We start from the raw sequence: 18,694 nt of genomic DNA, 5'->3' as shown, positions 1-18,694 counted from the left end.
AAAAAATTTCATCTTTGGTTGATAGTTTATTTTAAAAAAAATACTAATCCCTCTGTTCCTTTTTAGTTGTTATGTTGCGCTTTTTAAAAGTTAATTTTGATTGATTTTCAAAGCTAATTAGATTACATTAATTCGTTATTTTAAACTAAAAATTTTGATATTCAATGACTATACGAAAAGTACTATAAATTGCAAATTTTTACATCATTATAATTGAAAAAAATACATAGTAACTTGTTAGTCAATTTTTATCGTTTGACTCTAAAAAAGAAAATCATGACAACTAAAAAGGAATGGAGGAAGTACTATCTTTTTTTGGGAAAACAACTTCTACAAGCGACATTTAACTTTTTTTCGTCCTCCAACACACGAGATCTCACCCCCACTTCCCATAGTTCCCACCTCTACCACTCCACACTCCTACCTCAATCTCGTCCAATAATAATAACAAAATCAACATATAGAGTGTAATTTTACATGTGTATTGCGAGGACGATGATGTGTAAGCAATCTTAATCTTAAAATAAAGGTAGAGATGTTATTTTCAATGGACCTTGTTGTTGTTGTCAAACACCAGAAAATTACTTATTTTTTAAAAGAAAACTTTCTCTGCTCACTTTTACTTGTCCACTCTTTAAAAAATAGATTTTTACCTTTGACTCGTCAATTTTAATAAACATATCAAAAAGATAATTATATTTTTTCATGTTTTACCCTCAATATTAATTACTTATTCTTCAAATCATTTTTCAAGACCTAATATTAAACATCAATTAATATAAGTATTATAATAAATACTTACATAATTATTTCTGAATTGATGTGGAAAGTCTAAAATGGACAAGTAAAAATTAAGAAAGGAAGTGTTTTTGTTGGAACCAAACAACACCCTAAGGAAAAGAGTGGCGGAAATAACAAAGTTATAAGGAAAAATGTGCATGACATGGGAATGTACATTTCTTTTTAGTTTCGTTTAATACAAATAAATACTACCTTCTGTCGCCTGATTGGCCACTTGGTGTTTCTGGTACCCATATTGAAGTCAGACTAAATTTAGATTCACGTCGGAAAGTCTCATATTAAAGATAAAGTGTTCTTTAACAAAAGCGACTTCATACTCAAAAAAATTCGTACTCAAAACTTTTGATTAAAAATGAAGAAGTACTTACCACTCCACCAAAATTTCGATAACTGTATTTCATTGCAAGATAATTGGCTTTTCTACTTTTTAAAAGTCGCTGAGAGGGCAGGCAAAAACTGTAACACCGTTTATTGTGATCAACCAGGTCTCATTAGTCTTTGCATACTTTAATTGTGACAGTGGCTTTAATTTAATTTAAGTCTTTTCCTTTTTCATCCGTTACAACAGCAACATACACAATATAATCCGATAAACGAAGCCAATAGAAGCTAAGGTGGTCTGTATATAACTTTATTTTTAAAATTACAGTAACGGATTCAGAATTTTCACTAAGAAGATAGTGCTTGAAATTTTAACTTGGAACATCATTTTAAACCCCTAAACTATTGAGTCAATCTCTAATTTTGTGTTCCGGGAATTCAAATAAATAAACAAATATACATATACTAGAATTTCAAAAGCTACATCTATTTCATATGCATGATATACTAGAATTCTTGAAGCATACAAGCTGTGTCTAAAAGATATATAAAGCTCAACAGCACCTAGAACTAATGTTAGAATCTGTGTCTTGCAAATGTGCAAGAGACCTCGAATTCTCACGTTCCAGCGTGCATTATGCTAGCAGGTCCCACCACCAACTCTAACTGAGAAGTTGAGTCACTCTTTTTTTTTCTCCAGAAATAGAATAGAATAAAAAATGAGATAGTCTATATCATGTATCGATCATAGGATGATCAAGGACAAAAAGGAAACTGTACTACAATAAATATAATTGTTGCTATGGTGCAAAATATACATATCTGAATCACTCGAACAAACAATAACTCTCGAATCCATTGAACGTACTGCAAAATTCAATATCATTGTGAACATATTTCAGGATCATGACGATTACATATATCTGTTGCTCATAATCAGCAGCATGATGGTGCTCATCCTCGCCTTGGTGACGAGGACAACATTGTCATTCATTCACTGGTGCAGGCTTAAACTTGATGAATCTGCTTGCTCGTAAAAAAAAAAGAGCAAAAAGTTGTAGCTGAAATTGAAAACAGGACGGAAAATTTTGCTACTACTCAATATGACATTGACTTCTTACAAATGATAAGCACAACAATGCAAATGAAAACATTACCTTTTTATCTATATGCTGCAGCTCCACCAGTAAGGCTCGGGACACCATCAGGTGGGAGCTGGGCAAATACTGCCCCAATTTCAGGGGCATCCAGTGGGCTGGATAGGCCCAACCAGAGCATGTACGTCTAGAAGTGGTCTCGCGAGCCAGAGGTATACCAGAAAAGGTATTTTTACTGATTTTTCTCCTGAAATAATAATTGAAATATACATGAAAATGAAGTCTGTTAATTCGGGACTGATTCATCAGAACTGTGCATACAACAAACAAACTATGGTTTTGTGTAAGCTAAAAAGAAGTATTTGAATGGGATACAAAAGAGCATTTCAGGATGTTCAAACATAAACGAAGCTTCATTAGCACATTAATCCTGTTTTCATGGACAGCTTTTCTAGCGTTTGAGACGTCATATGGAACCTCAAATCTCTCTTTATTTGTTACTTAATATGCCAAACTTCTACAGTGATTTCATATGACAGTTTCATATAGCATTCCCCAGCAAGAATCTTTGCTGATACTTTCACAGACTAGATAGTTTTTAGCACTCCAACACTCGAACTTGGTTATACTTTATGTTCTTATCCGCGAAGCAGCCACTATACAGCAAAGATAAACGGGATACAGGATTTTCAATATGAGCCCGACCTCCACTTCCACCCAAATAAAAAGGAAAAACTAGTTGGATCCAATATGACAATCTGTAGTTTAAGCCTGTTAAACAAGAGAATGACACGAAGAACAACTACTGCGTCTCATTCATGAACTGTTAAACAAGACAGTACAGTTCAATACGATATAGGCTGTGGTACTCGATGTTGCTCAGGCTTTCCAAAATTGTTACTGCACCCATGTTGGATTCCAAAAATGCTCTACTTCTGGAGATCTGAGCAATATAGGTAGTACTGCTCTATAACTAAAAGATAGAGAAAATGCATGATTATGAGAAGGAAACAAAGTCATCTTTTGCCAAAGGCCCAAACTCAAGACCATCGTGTAGTAGGAAATAAGTCGGGACCATAAAACTGTAATCAAAACAAGGATAAATCTTTCTATTACTATCAGTATTTTGGGATTCCTGCCAGAAATAGCCATTGTGCATGATACGATTTTTCAGATATTTTGCCTACTCAATCAACTCCCTACATCTATTCTCTTTATCGTTGAAAAGAAACATATGATGTGAAAAATTTAAAGTTGTGATTTCAAATCAATGTTGATTAGCTAACAATTTGAAAAGTCTTTTAAGAGCATAAGCATGTTACTTACTGTAAGAATGTTATCGACCCCCGAAAGAAGAATTTCCAGAGCTGCCACTGTGACTATGTTCATTAGCAGGAGAAGAATACTCCCTTTCGGGTCTAAGGAGTGGAGCAAGAAGGGACGTTGCAGTAGGGTGCTTCCTCCTTAACGCCTGCCACCAACTTCTGCTTCCTTTTATCTGTTTGAGAGAGGCAGCGAGTTGCTGCCTCATTTCCAAAAAGAAGGGAAGTATTTTCAGCTCTGGACATTCTACGACTTCTATAGTCGTTAACGAATCACAAATCATTGGACCTCTGCATATGCTTCTCAGTCTTGGTATAGAAACTAATCTTAATTTTTGCAAACTTGGGAGGACCACTTCACCATTGTTCTCTTGAATGATCTCTTCATTTTCCGCATCAGTGACTATGATCTCCTCTAGCATCGAACAGTTTTCCAACTCGAGCTTTTCGAGGTTTTTGAGATGCTGCACTAACTCAAGTGGTAACAGAGTCATGAGATTATCACAAGCAATAACATTCAACACCTTAAGGTTTGAAAGAGTGCCTGTTGGTGGAATCCCCTTACATATATTCTGCAGTCTGCTCAGGCCCTCAATCTCTAGCAACTCTAAATTAGGAAATGTGCCCCACTCGGGAGTTATAATCCACTCCATCTCATCACAGTACTTTATTTTGCAACGTTTCAGGTCGGAGGAATCGTTCATAATAAACATAGGTAAGTGAGTGATTCCAGAACATTCATGAATGACCAACTCAAGTATACCTGGCAACCAAGAAGAGGCTTCTGTTTCAACAATGTAAATCCCAAAGAATCCTACGCTATTTTTTCCGGGTAGTTTAGAGGATTGGGGATAGCCTACACAAAATTTGAAACTCTCAAGTGTGTTCCAGTGATCTGATAAGACATAATAGTTGAAGTCCTGCAAGTTGCTGAAATTGGCTTCAAGGGTTGTCAAGATGGTGCAGCATTTCAAAACGTTAACAAAATCGGAACCGAACATTAGAGGTTGCCATAGACCAATAGTTAAGAGACTCTCCAGAAATCTGTATGTTCCTAAAATTTGAATATCAAATTCATTAAGCGTAGTGTGGGAGAGATCCAGATGCTTCAAATTGAGTAACATTTCCATCCCCGGGGGCACAGACTCAATTGATGTAGAAGAGAGATCTAAAACCCTCAGCTCCTTTAGCCTTTCCATTGTTGGCACGTGATGCAAGTTCCAACAACTTCGTAGAAGCAAAGCATGAAGGTTTTTGAGATTAGAAAGTGAATCAGGCAACCCAGAGATGCCTGTGTAAGATAAGTCCAGAACTTTAAGACTTTTTAGATGGTTAAAGAAAGAAGGATGTACTCCCTTGGTCAGTGAATTATACTGCAATAGCAAGGTGGTTAACTGAGGACATCTCGGTTCCAAAATCAAAGAGTTCAAATCATTTCTCATTAACGAGATTCGTTCAAGCCCTACGAGCCATTCACTCTCAACTGGTGGGACACGCATCTCATGTCCTGCTCGGATCATAAAGAGTGGACTCTCTCTTGTAACAGCTATCGCCATATCCCTAATGAGGTCATGCATCTTGACATATTCATTCAAACTACCTTCTTGACATCCAATGATCTCTAGAAGGCACGCATGTTTCAGTTCATCTAATATCATCTTTCCCTGCAGCATCTTGGATTCTCCGTACCCAAGATTATCCAACAGGCCTTCCCATGACCAGTACTTAATCAGTTCTTCGGTCTCGATATGATGATCCTCTGGGTACAATGTGCAATAAAGAAAACATGAACGAGTCACATTGTCCTTCAGTCTTTCATAGCTAAATCTCAGACGTGCAAAGACTCGATTCTCCATGCCTTCTATTCTTCCCGTTGCACTTTTCAGCTGGTTTAATGCATTTTTCCATTGCCTCAGATCATTTTCTCTTCTTAAAGCCCGACCAACTGTTACAACAGCTAGTGGGAGACCTCCACACTCCTTTGACACATCCTTGGCAACAGCTTGTAATGTTGGAGATGCTAGCACCTCCTCACCGACCTTTTGTTTAAAGAGGTTCCATGCTTCTTCCTCTGAAAGAACACTAACTTCAACTTCCCTCACTGATTCCATGCCACGACAAACTATCATGGATCTAGTAGTTATTATCAACTTGCAGTCATATCCGTAATATGGGTATGGGATTCCTATAACCTCCAAAGGAAATGCTTCCCACAAATCATCTATAATTAAAACAAATCTACTTCTTCGCATCAACGCTTCAAGTAATTGAGCTGCTCTTGTCATTTCATCATCTTCATCGTCAAAAGATAAACCTATTGCTCTAGCAATATCTTTTTGCAATTTCTGGACATTTGAATCATTGGATGCTGTGACCCAAATGACATTATCAAAAATTGTGCTCTCTCTCAAAATACGATTATTGATTTCTACGAGGATGGATGTCTTACCCACACCCCCCATTCCATAAATACCAATTATCCCAGAGTGTTCATCATTCAAATACTCCCATACAGTCTCCAAACTTCTTTGAGCAGATTCTCCTACTAATGAGGATGCCGGCAATATCTTTCCCCTCCGAGGCATCATATCAACCAACGAAGCATCTGGAAATATGCTCTGGCCCAGGAGCCTGTCAACTTCTTTAATTTTCTTATTGATGCGTTTCCCCTGCTTAAATCGAGACATATAATTTGGCAAACATCTGTTTAAACACCTCTTGTCTATAGTAAGTTTCTCTTGCATGCTGGCAATACTACTTGTAATCTTTCTTACATTGATAAGCCACATGTTTACCTCAGCCTTTGGCTCCATACCACGCCATACATTTTCCACATGTAACTTCCTTTTGATATCCTCCTCCCGAGCTTTAAGCAATTCCATCTTTTCATTAAGTCTATTTGCTAATGCACGAGGCCTTCTCAGGTATGTACATGTTTCAGAAACGGATTGACGAGAACAGGTCTCTCCACAAAAACACTGCATCATGTTAACCACTGCACCAACGATTTCCATGGCAAGTATGTCTGCAAAGCAACAGAAGGAAAAGATAAAGAAAAACAAAAGCAACAATGAGGGGCTCATCTATGCTGATATCTAAGTAAAAGATATTGAATCCAATTCTAGCCTAAGAGCTAAATTATGAGGTGAAGAATGTTCAAGACCAAGAAACTACAACTCATATCCCAGATAATGTCGGACTCTAACACGCCTCCACCCCTTCCGGGAATGCTGATACATGAGATTGGGAAATTACACAGTTGGTTGAAGTAGTTAGGAATGGATACCTCAGTTAGTCCAGTTAGTTAGGATAGTTACAATTCTGTTCATTCTGTTAGGACAGTTAGCTAGTCAATTCATTCTCACTTTCTATGCTCTCTTCTTCTACTTTTTCTATCTTCTTATAAACCAACAAATCTGGGCCCTGTATATTATAGGAGATGTGGTGATCAAAGGATCCAGAGAGAACATTTATTACCAACTCCTGGAAGTGATAATCCTGCAAGAAATAAGGGATTCAACAGAAGGAGGATAAGCTTGGAGGAGATTAATGACAAGTGTAGGAATCTGAAACAGGCTCTATATTCTAGATTTAGAGGAATTAGAAGAGGAATAGATTCAGACTGAGATGGCAGTTTGACAGTTTCAAAAGTTTCTCAAAGGCATCAGGTTTGGTAGCCAACCTTAGCAAAAGCTCTATTTACCGTGGTGGTATGTCAAGTGCTAAGGAACAAGAGCTTATTGATTTACTGGGGTTTAGTAAAGGTGATCTGCCCTTTAGGTACTTGGGGGTTCCCTTAAGTACTTAGCGGGTATCTATTGTCCAATGTCAACCTTTGCTTGAAAAAATGTTGGGGAGAATCAAATCATGGACTACCAAGTTTTTTTCATATGCAGGTAAAACCCAACTGATAAAATCCGTGCTGTTCTCTATCCAAGTATTCTGGGCACAAGTTTTTGTATTACCTAAGAAGGTGATCCAGAAGGCCAGTTCCAGAACCTTCTTGTGTACTGGGGGTCCTGAACTATCAAAAAGAGCACTACTTGCCTGGGATAAAGTATGCTATCCAAAAGTTGCTGGGGGTCTGAATATTTTAGATGTGGCCACATGGAATAAGGCTACAATTAATAAGCTCCTATGGAACATATGCATGAAGAAAGATAAGTTGTGGGTAAAGTGGACTCACTTCTATTATGGGAACAGAGACTTGCTGATGGACATTCCCAAACAGGCCTCGTGGATCATTCAAAGGATCCTTAAGGCTACTAAATGCTTTGCTCAAGCAGGATATGGTGTAGAAGACATCTTAACTATGCCTAACTTCTCAATAAAGCAATTCTATGTAAAGCTGAGAGGACAGTTTCAGAAGGTGCCATGGAGAAGGCTGGTTTGTAACAATAGTGGCCTTCCTAGATGGATTTTTATTTTGAGACTGGCTGCACTTGCAAGATTAAACACTCAGGATAGACTAGTCCAGTGGGGGTGTAACTACAAATCAGATGTGCCCTATGTGTGAGAAGGAACCTGAATGTTTAAACTATTTGTTTTTTGTATGTCATGAGATATCTACGGAAGTATGGAAGAAACTACTGAAGTGGATTGGCATCACGAAGGTCCCTGCTCAATGGTCAGAAGAACTGAAATGGGCTGAATTGCATGCTAATCCAAAAGATGAGGTCTAAAGAATGATGTTGGCTGCTGCAGTATACTATCTCTGGAGGGAAAGGAATACTCGAGTATTTCAAAACAAAAGATAGACTCCTCAGGCTATGATCAGACTCATCATACAGGACATTCATGCTAGAGCTGCAAACCAGAACAGACTTGCAGCATGGCTGCAAAATTACAACTCTTATCCTACCTAATACTTATTCGATACTGATATAATTAGGTGTTGACTATGCATCTTTCTTGTCATTTGTTTCAAACGATCCTTAGTAAAGATAACCGTGGGGCAATGTCCAACAGTATATGCTATGTAATGATTAGTTACAAAAAAAAGAGATGGAATTGAACACATCTATAGAGGAGATGGAGATATCTATTCATGCTCTAAATAGTTCACTGAGATTTACAACTCTAAAAGACCGTTACACATCCTAGTTGATACTGGAAGCTATCATAATTTCACTGACCCTCAAGTAGTGAAGGCACTACTAAGGTCTAAGGTAACTGCACCATAATTGTCGAATTGATAAACAAAAAATCCTGACTCCGCCTTTGTCTATTCCGAGTATAGTTGGTAGGTAACAAAGAAAAAATAGGGAGTAGGTATAAACATTCCTCACACTATCAATTGATATAGAACTACATTTCATCACAGAATATTTAACAGATATTCATGTATACATATACACATCAAAATATTCATTAACTTACTATGAAAAAAGATGGACAGAATTTGAATACTAACCACTTTGATTTCTCTAGTGTTCTTGAGAGGCTCCTTTTCTTCTTCTTTTTTTTACGAAAAAATATCACAAGGAAATTATCAATATGATTGATGAGTGTGAATACTATTCAATGAAGATAATTTTGCCCTGTAATTTATTGAGGCAATGAAAGTGTAAGGCCAGCTACGAGTTGACTTGAAGTCAATCTTCATATTTATTTTATATATAAGTAGAAGCTTCATTTGTGATTTTCCTGCCCCACACTATCTCCAAATTGCTGCTGAATTCTTTTTTGGTTTCACATTACGTGTTTGATATCTAAACAGGTGCTCGAATAAACAAACACTACTAATAGATTTTCTTTTCAATTTTTAGGATTTAAATTTGAGACCTTTGTGATGTTAAATTAAAAATATGTCAAATATATTAATTAACCTTTAATCTATAGCGGTCTTAAAGAAAAAATATTGTTTCAACTATATGTAACACTAATATAAAACATTACCAAATACATAGGTTATTACTAGGATGAAAAAGACTAAAGAGTGTACCATAATAATCCATATATATGGTTTCATCGTGACATTGTCACTTGGATGAACATTAAAAAAAAAACGTACACAATTTTGCAAGTTTCATATTAAAATTAGAATATTCACTAAAAAAAATTCAAAATATAGCAATATAAACAAGATCTATTCTTCGAATCACAAATAAAATAGAATAAAATCAAGGAGATGAAGTTTTTTCATGTGTGGGCAAAAGTTGAGCTCTACAAAAGGGACATGTTTTCTTCCTCATCAACCACTTCTTGATACATTCCACATGAAATTCATGGCCACATTGAAGTGTACCAATAGTATCTTCATCATTATATTCAATTAAGCAAATAACACATGCTTCTTGTTCTTCAACAATAACATCATCAACACCACTTATATCCATAGTTGGAACATGATAAGCTCTTGTTTTCAAATACTCAAACACGTCCTCGTCCTCATTATCATCATCGTCGTCCGAAAAATCATTATAATTTTCTTCATCATCATCCACTTGAATAGTTGTGTTATAAATATTCACTGAATACAAATGCCTTTGAAAAGTTGTTTCATCATGTCGTAAAATTGTAGGAAGACCTTGTTGATCATCAGACATAATATTGTTACTAATTTCTTCAAGTAAAAAATAATCTCTTGAAGAAAAGGACATAATCTAGAAAATTGGAGGTTCAATTTAATGAACTAGGGTTAATTAATATATCCTATTTATAGAATGAAATAATTATTTTCTAGTTTTATTAGGATTGGGGCATTATTTTTTATTTTTTTTGCCTAAGCTACACACAAATATAAATAGTTATGTGGTCGATAAAATTTTTTCTTTATGGGCATCCTATCAAATATGATCACGTATTTTTGAATATGTCATTATATTATACATGTATTCGCCTTTTCATTTTATTTTAACTTTTTATGTTTTTACATGTGTCCGAATATAGAGAACGGGCATGACTCCATCTCTCCATTCTACCATCCTAGTTCTAAGTTTTGGGGTTGAGTTGGATAGGACAAGATTCAATTAAATTCCCAGCAATACATTCCTTGCCAAATGGGGAAAAAGTATTGAATGTGAGGAAAATATTCCATCATGAACTGTTAAACATCATGACAGTACAGTTCAATATGCTGTAGAACTCTGTTGCTCAGACTTTTTAAAATTGTTGTCACACCCTTATTGTTGGATTCCAAAAACGCACTATTTTTGGGCATCTAATAGTGTGGCCTAATAATCGATGATGTGGTTGAGAGTCCTGGAAAGGAAACGAAGTCAACTTTTGCCAAAGTTTCAAACTCAAAAACATCACACTGTAGTATGAAATAAGTCTGTAACATAAAATTGTAATCAACACACTGCAGCAGAAGAATACTCCCTTTCGGGTCTAAGGAGTGGAGCAAGAAGGGACATCGCGGTAGGATGCTTCCTCTTTAACGTCCGCCACCATCCTCTGCTTCCTTTTATCTGTTTGAGAGAGTCAGCTAGTTGATGCCTTATTTCCAAAAAGAAGGGAAGTATTTTCAGCTCTGGACAATCTACGACTTCTATAGTCGTTAACGAATCACAAATCATTGGACCTCTGCATAACATGCCATACATTTTCCTCATGTAACTTCCTTTTTATATCCTCCTCTCAAGCTTTAAGCAATTCCATCTTTTCATCAAGTCTATTTGCTAATGCACGAGGCCTTTTCAGGTATGTACATGTTTCAGAAACGGATTGACGAGGACAGGCCTCTCCACTAAAACACTGCATCATGCTAACTACTGCACCAACGATTTCCATGGCAAGTATGTGTGCAAAACAACAGAAGGAAAAGATAAAAAAAACAAAAGCAACAATAAGAGGCTCATCTATGCTGATATCTAAGTAAAAGATATTGAATCCAATTCAAGCCTAAGAGCTAAATTATGAGGTGAAGAATGTTCAAGACCAAGAGACTACAACACATATCCCAGATAAAGTCGGACTCTAACACGCCTCCACCCCTTCTGGGAACGCTGATACACGAGATTGGGAAATTACACAGCTGGTTAAACTAGTCAGGAATGGAGACATCAGTTAGTTAGGACAGTTACAATTCTGTTCATTCTGTTAGGATCAGTTAGCCAGTCAATTCATTCTCACTTTCTATGCTCTCTTCTTTTTCTATCTTCTTATAAACCAACAAATCTAGGCCCTGTATACTATAGGAGATGTGGTGATCAAAGGATCCAGAGCAAACATTTATTACCAACTCCTGGAAGTGATAATCAATAGATTCAGACTGTGTAACGAACCCGAATTCTCAACAGCAAATATTCAAATATTATGTAATGCTTGATAATCAAATTATCACAGCAACACTTAAACTATTGAATTACAACCGAAAAGTACTGAAATAACAACTACGTTAGAGATGAGTATGAGGATGAGAAGCTTTGACTCTAGAAGAAGAAGAGAGGATAGACATTGTCTCTTCAATATGCATGAATTCTCCAAATCGCAGTGACAACCCTTTTATCTCTACTCAACCTGGATCCCGAGCAAATCTATTATTGGGCTGTCTTATTCTTAGGCCTAACAACTTGTCTTGCCTCTGGGCTATTTGTGTTCACAACAATACTCCCCTCCTCAATAAGAACGTTGTCCTCAAGGTTCAAGTAGAGCAATGGCAACAATAAAAGAATAACACTCTGGTAAAGTGAAGGCACTACTAAGGTCTAAGGCAACTGCACCATAATTGTCGAACTGATAAACAAAAAATTCTGACTCCGCCTTTGTCTATTCCGAGTATAGTTGGTAACAAAGAAAAAATATGGAGTAGGTATATATAAACATTCCTCACACTATCAATTGATATAGAATTGCATTTCATCACAGAAATTTTGACAGATATTCATGTATACAAATAGACATCAAAATATTCACTAACTTACAATGAAAAAAGATAGACAGAATTTGAATACTAACCACTTTGATTTCTCTAGTGTTCTTGAGGCGAAGGCTCCTTATCTTCTTTTTCTATGAAAAAAGGTAATTTTGCCCAGGCAATGGAAGTCAAGGCCAGCTACGAGTTGACTTGAAGTCAATCTTCATATATTGTATATAAAGAGAAAATTCACATTTCTAGGATTTAAATTCGAGACCTTCTGTGGAGTGACTACAACTTTTTATTCTTCAACTATTCATACTGTATGCGAAAATTAAAAATATTGTTTCAACTATATGTAACACTAATATAAAACATTACCAAATATCATAAGTTATTTCTTGGATAATAAAGAGTGTACCATAATCCATATAATATCATTTCATCATGACATTGTCACTTGGATGAACATTTAAAAAAAAAAAAAAACTTCCACAATTTTTGCAAGTTTCATATTAAAGTTAGAATTTTCACTACAGAAATTCAAAATACAGCAAAATAAAAACTAACCTACTCTTCGAATCACGAGCAAAAATAGAATAAAATCATTCCAAATTAAGGGGATGAAGTTTTTTCATGTGTGGGCAAAAGTTGAGCTCTACAAAAGGGACATGTTTTCTTCCTTATCAACCACTTCTTGATACATTCAACATGAAATTCATGGCCACATTGAAGTGTACCAACAGTATCTTCATCATTATATTCAATTAAGCAAATAGCACATGCTTCTTGTTCCTCAACAATAACATCATCATCACCACTTATATCCATAGTTGGAACATGATAAGTTCTTGTTTTAGAATATTCAGACACGTCCACGTCCTCATCGTCCTCATCATCATCATCATCGTCATCATCATTGTCCGAAAATTCACTATAATTTTCTTCATCATCATCAACTTCATTAACAATCGGTTGGGCAGGTACTATAGGAGTTGTGTGAATATTTCGCATGCGCACTCGATGCGTATTTACATTATTATTGATTGTTTCATCATCTGGTAATATTGTAGGAGGACCTTGTTGATCATGAGACATAATATTGTTACTAATTTCTTGGAGAACAAAATAATTTCTTGAAGAAAATGACATAATCTAAAAAAAATTGAGAGTTTAATTTAATGAACTAGGGTTAATTAATATTTTCTTCTTCTGGTTTTATCCTAGGTTTCCTTTTCCAAATCAAATTCTATCTACACATGAAGTCTTTTTTAAAGTATAGTGTTCCCTATTTTATATCAAATGACAATAATAATATTTTTTGAAAATTGACAAAAAAAAAAATTAATGAATTAATCAACACAAGTTTTAGATAGGGTGAAATAAGTTTGGCCTAGGTTTAGTATAAAGAATCACTATATAATTACCTACAAAAAATCAAACTATTAATCCGAATCCATTGTAACTAGAAGGGAGGTGAGATCTACTTATTAATTTTATATTAGATGAATGGTTTCACTATGATCATTCGGGAGACCTAGGCTCACGCGCTACACACAAGTACATGAATTGTATTTTTAATATGTAGTATATTATGTACATGTGTATTTGCCCTTCTATTTTTTTAAAAGTTGTTTTTACACACGTCCGAATATTAAACAGGCATGACTCCCGTTCTCCCCATTTTACCGTCCAAACAAGTCGATTGTTCTAAGTTTTGGATTGAGTCGGATAGGACCGGATCCAAATTTGATCATATATAGCCTTAAGTTCAGGTGTGGTACTATGGAAACTGAAAACTTAAGGATTTGATTCCCCACCTTCTAATTTCTACTTATGAGCTGTTCAAATTTACTTAAGTTTCCCTCAAAAAAAAAAAATTGTTCAGTGCATACTCTTATCTTAAGTAAATCATCTTTCATTTACTTTCACGTCGAATTTTACAAGTTCAAATTCTTCAATAAAAATATTTAATTTATTTTAGTTATGATTTTCTTTAAGTTGGATTATATCTTAAAAACAAAACTAAAACTTTTTTTCTCACTGTAACACAATATTAGGACAAATATGTAGTAATAAAATTCTCAAGGACAAATTTGACCATTTTAAATAAATCATTAAGCCCTAAACTATTAATAAAACCCCTTTTCCATGTTTCCATTAAACCCCATTTCAGTTCTAACTTTCTAGAAAATTCCTTCCCTGCATTTCGATCAGGTAAAAAGATCTTCCTCTTAAAAGTTCCATTCTTTTTTATCTGCGCATTATATTTTTTTTTGTATTTTTGTTATGTATGTATTTTTTTTAAAAATAAAAAATTAATAATTGTGTGTTCTGCATAATTTTGACAATTTCCTATTGAATTACTTAATAAAATTGTAACAATGTAACATTGCATTGGTGTACAATGTAGTATGTCGAATTGAATGGGTTGATAAATATGAATCTTGACTCATCAAAGTCTTTCTAACTCGAACTACTGTTGTTTTTCGGTTGGTCATGGAGATTTCCTTGATATTCACAATCTTAGTGAACATAATGTAAATTTTGTCAAGTTCTTTACATTAGAGATGATGAAATTGAATTGTGTGTTGACTAATCATAACTCATAAGAGTTAATGGTTACTTGTAAAAGCTCTTCAGGATGTTCCGTTTCAATTTGTTTGTCTTTGTTCTGACTAAACACGGATTTTAAGAAAGTAACGAAGATTTTTGGATCTTGTGGTCTTTAATTAAAGATCGATATGCAGATCTTATGGCATTAAACATGTCATGTGAAAAGTTGGAGCTGAAAAGATGTTTTCTTTTTGAAACCGAGGAAGTACTTGTTATAATGATGAGTTTTATTGTGTTTACTCTCAGGGACTAGTTAAATGGATCTCAAGAATGTTAAGGTTCCTAAGATGCCTGGTGCTGGTGGTGGTGCCACTTCTCCCTTGATCAAGTTTGGGCTTGTTATCGGTCTTGGTGTGTATGGAATTGCTAACAGTCTCTACAATGTTGATGGCGGGAATCGTGCCATTGTTTTTAACCGTATTCTTGGTGTTAAAGATAAGGTATGCCTTGTACTCTCTCTATTGGACTAGGATGATATTTGGAAATCAGATTGACTTGACTCTAGCATTCGTCGAGTAAAATGTTTGCTTCTATCGTTTAGCAAGCAGGGTGTGTTTGCTTCTATCGTTTGAGTAAAATGTATAAATCAGTATGTGTTGTTCATATTTCTTCTGTACCTTGATGTCCATGCACATTCAAGTATATTATGGTTTGAAGATATTGTCATCTACTTATTTTATCATATTTTCAATCTGGTGGTTTATGGTGTACAGCCTCGTATATGAACCTTTAGACCTGGCTTTCATATACTTCAGACTTGTCTTATGTGTTTTTGATGCACGATGCTCTGCTTGATGAATAGGTTTATCCAGAAGGGACACATTTCATGATTCCTTGGATCGATAGGCCTGTGATATATGACGTTCGTGCACGTCCACATCTAGTGGAGAGTACTTCCGGAAGTCGTGACCTTCAGATGGTAATTTTTTTCTCAATACCTGCATTGCTCTTGATCCAAGAAATATAAAAGGAAAAGAGAAACCGAAAGAAGGGGGATTGCGGATAGGCTTGCTAAAAGAATGAATGGTTGTAGACATTGATCTTGCTCCTTGATGATTTTTCAGGTAAAGATTGGACTTCGAGTTCTCACACGTCCAGTACCAGATCAACTACCCACTATTTACCGATCACTTGGTGAAAATTATAATGAACGAGTCCTGCCTTCAATTATTCATGAAACTTTGAAATCTGTGGTTGCGCAGTACAATGCTAGCCAGCTTATCACCCAGAGAGAGGTATGTGTGAGAGGACATGTACCTACTTCATGTGTTGATGTTGCTATCGCTTGAAGTGTAGAAGTAATTATTGTGCTATAAGGCAGTAACTGGTAATACATCATCGGTACTAAGTACTGTATGTGGTTGCATCAATTGTGAGGAATGTTCTGTATTTGGCTGTCATAGAAACTCATAAGGTTCTTCGTATTTTTTTTTTCAATTGTGTGTAACTCGTGCAGAATGTTAGTAGAGAAATACGGAAGATCTTAACTGAGAGGGCAGCCAACTTCAACATCGCTTTAGATGATGTCTCGATAACAAGCCTGACTTTTGGAAAAGAGTTCACAGCTGCAATTGAAGCGAAACAGGTGGCTGCTCAAGAAGCTGAGAGAGCAAAGTTTATTGTGGAAAAAGCTGAGCAAGATAAACGTAGCGCTGTTATTAGAGCTCAGGTCAAAATTAGTTCCCGATCTTATCCTTCTATCTTTAATCTTAGCTCCCATTTAGCCATAGGTTTACTTAAAGTTGTGATTTTTGAAATTTGAAAAGTCAATTACTGCTTCAACCTGTCATCATTTTATATGGAGCTTGAGTTCCTATTTGTGTTGTTCTCGCAGGGTGAGGCTAAGAGCGCGCAGCTGATTGGTCAAGCTATCGCTAACAATCCAGCATTCATCACTCTCAGGAAAATCGAAGCAGCAAGAGACATTGCACATACCATTTCCAATTCAGCCAACAAAGCCTACTTGAGTGCCGATGATTTGTTGCTCAATCTTCAGGACTTAAACTTGAATAGCACTGGACGAAAATGAGAACGTAGGACGCTACCATTAGCTAAACTGTTTGTTAGTTCGTCATTTCATTTTCTTCCTCAGACTGTTTAAATTTGCAGGTGAAATCCTCTAGGATGATGTTAAATTTGCAATTGAAATAAATATATGGTCTCACATTTTGTATCTTCTTTTCCTCTTAAAAATGTTCCTTGCAGGCCATATAGGCATATACTAATATACCCAAAAACGCGTGTAATCACGCTCAAAAGGGCATAAATATGTATTATGCCTAAAATAAGTATACTTTGGGTAGTTTTTTTTCAGTAATATAATTAACGTATCCTAGACTCATTTAAAACAATTAAGTTACGTTATCAAAACATAATTTAATAAACCCTGGCAATCAACATTCTATATTTATTTACGTAAAATAAAGGCGTGAATTAATTCTAGCCTTAAAATCTTTTACTAAAAACCCATATACCCTTTTTAATAACAAATGAACCAAAGCCCTGCATCAAAATCTCTGTTTTAGGAGACTTTGTTGCTGTATATATATTTCTAAAAAATTCACCCAAATTATAAATGCATTGAACTAAAACCGTCAACAACAAAGAATTACTACAAGATTCAACAAATATGGAGGCCACCAAGAACTCAAATTCCGTCGCGATAAATACAGAGAAATTAGGAACAGAATCTGCTGTTACATCTGAAAATCAATTGGAAATACCTTTGTTAGAAGATTTACAACTTGTTGAAAAACCACAGAAAACACCAGCACAAAAAGTCATCAGAAAAACATTCAAAAAAACAGCTATTTTATCAAATCTTTTGCCTTCAGGCTCTGTTCTTGCATTCCAAATATTATCACCAGTTATAACACATGAAGGACAATGTCATTCCTCAATAAGTCATTCTATGACATTAATCCTTTTGGGAATTTGCGCGATTTCTTGTTTTTTCCTCTGTTTTACAGACAGTTTTCGTGACGAAAGAGGGAAAGTCCGTTATGGATTGGCTACATTCAGGGGTTTATGGATTATTGATGGCTCATCTCCTCCTGAGGATGCAGCAATATATAAGCTGAAATTCATTGATTTCTTTCATGCTTTTTTGTCAATACTTGTTTTTTGTGCTGTCGCGGCGTTTGATCAGAATGTGATGAAATGTTTGTACCCTTCTCCGTCTCCAGATGCTCAGGAGATCCTCGCGATATTGCCAATGGCTGTTGGGGTGATTTGCACGTTTTTGTTCGTTGTTTTTCCTACAACTCGTCATGGAATTGGATTCCCTCTTTCGCGTTGTTAGACTCATACTATTTCATTTTCTCCTACACAATGCAATCGATTGAAAGGATTAACAACAGTCCATAAAAGCTATCTATCTTGTTTTCAGATTGCAGAAGTTTTATCTAACGGCGTGCTGAATTCAACCGGGGCACATAACCCCCCTTTTGGACCGGAATAAGATCTAAAATTAGTCTCCGATGCCAAAAAAAAAAGTTGTTACATAATTCTCCATGACAATGTACGTACCAAGTTAAATTGTAAAGAAACTCTTGAATCTTATTATTGACACAAGGAATGATTTCAATGTAGAAGCAAAAGAGATCTACTTGTTTCAATACCATGGGGGAGATACTCTACTCATAATTGTATCTTTGTATAAACGGGGTCAAAAGTTCAAGAACACTCTCATCTTTAAGATCGTTTTTATGTGTACAAATGGTCTCATATGCAAGAGT

General features: G+C 35.6%; 3 protein-coding genes across 6 annotated transcripts; 2 read left to right on the top strand and 1 right to left on the bottom strand.

Moving 5' to 3' along the window:
* Window positions 1-1,653: 1,653 nt before the first annotated feature.
* LOC125863291 (disease resistance protein RPS2-like) lies at window positions 1,654-12,529 on the bottom strand. 4 transcript variants are annotated; one of them, XR_007446123.1, is made up of 4 exons: window positions 12,443-12,529; window positions 3,546-6,566; window positions 2,280-2,466; window positions 1,654-2,183 (listed from the first exon to the last, which is right to left on the bottom strand). XR_007446123.1 is itself a non-coding variant. In XM_049543475.1 (3 exons), exon 2 carries the CDS (start codon window positions 6,553-6,555, stop codon window positions 3,556-3,558), a length of 3,000 nt encoding a protein of 999 aa, XP_049399432.1. In that variant the 5' UTR covers window positions 6,556-6,566; window positions 8,955-9,061; the 3' UTR covers window positions 1,654-2,466; window positions 3,546-3,555. The 4 variants fall into 4 exon arrangements, 1 of the variants encoding a protein (XP_049399432.1); XR_007446122.1 differs by lacking the exon at window positions 12,443-12,529 and adding an exon at window positions 8,955-9,061; XR_007446124.1 differs by lacking the exon at window positions 12,443-12,529 and adding an exon at window positions 8,955-9,061 and having other exon boundaries at window positions 1,654-2,145.
* Window positions 12,530-15,205: 2,676 nt separating this feature from the next.
* LOC125863329 (prohibitin-1, mitochondrial-like) lies at window positions 15,206-17,017 on the top strand. Its single transcript, XM_049543518.1, has 5 exons — window positions 15,206-15,397; window positions 15,760-15,876; window positions 16,022-16,192; window positions 16,414-16,626; window positions 16,792-17,017. Exons 1-5 carry the CDS (start codon window positions 15,215-15,217, stop codon window positions 16,984-16,986), a joined length of 879 nt encoding a protein of 292 aa, XP_049399475.1. The 5' UTR covers window positions 15,206-15,214; the 3' UTR covers window positions 16,987-17,017.
* Window positions 17,018-17,586: 569 nt separating this feature from the next.
* Window positions 17,587-18,259, top strand: LOC125863344 (protein DMP6-like). The gene is made up of 2 exons (XM_049543533.1): window positions 17,587-17,791; window positions 17,927-18,259. Exons 1-2 carry the CDS (start codon window positions 17,587-17,589, stop codon window positions 18,256-18,258), a joined length of 537 nt encoding a protein of 178 aa, XP_049399490.1. The 3' UTR covers window position 18,259.
* The last annotated feature ends 435 nt before the right edge of the window (window positions 18,260-18,694 follow it).

The sequence above is a fragment of the Solanum stenotomum genome, chromosome 4 (assembly GCF_019186545.1).
Source record: "Solanum stenotomum isolate F172 chromosome 4, ASM1918654v1, whole genome shotgun sequence".
NCBI lineage: Eukaryota > Viridiplantae > Streptophyta > Magnoliopsida > Solanales > Solanaceae > Solanum > Solanum stenotomum.
This window is presented reverse-complemented; position numbering and strand designations above follow the sequence as displayed.

What these genes read in the sequence shown, in the direction of transcription:
- LOC125863329 (XM_049543518.1), top strand. Translation starts at nt 15,215, where the DNA reads ATGGATCTCAAGAATGTTAAGGTTCCTAAGATGCCTGGTGCTGGTGGT. An exon ending in TTCTTGGTGTTAAAGATAAG is followed by an intron (nt 15,398 to 15,759) that starts GTATGCCTTGTA and finishes CTTGATGAATAG; the next exon opens with GTTTATCCAGAAGGGACACA. An exon ending in GAAGTCGTGACCTTCAGATG is followed by an intron (nt 15,877 to 16,021) that starts GTAATTTTTTTC and finishes ATGATTTTTCAG; the next exon opens with GTAAAGATTGGACTTCGAGT.
- LOC125863291 (XM_049543475.1), bottom strand. Translation starts at nt 6,555, where the DNA reads ATGGAAATCGTTGGTGCAGTGGTTAACATGATGCAGTGTTTTTGTGGA.
- LOC125863344 (XM_049543533.1), top strand. Translation starts at nt 17,587, where the DNA reads ATGGAGGCCACCAAGAACTCAAATTCCGTCGCGATAAATACAGAGAAA. An exon ending in ATCAAATCTTTTGCCTTCAG is followed by an intron (nt 17,792 to 17,926) that starts GCTCTGTTCTTG and finishes TCTGTTTTACAG; the next exon opens with ACAGTTTTCGTGACGAAAGA.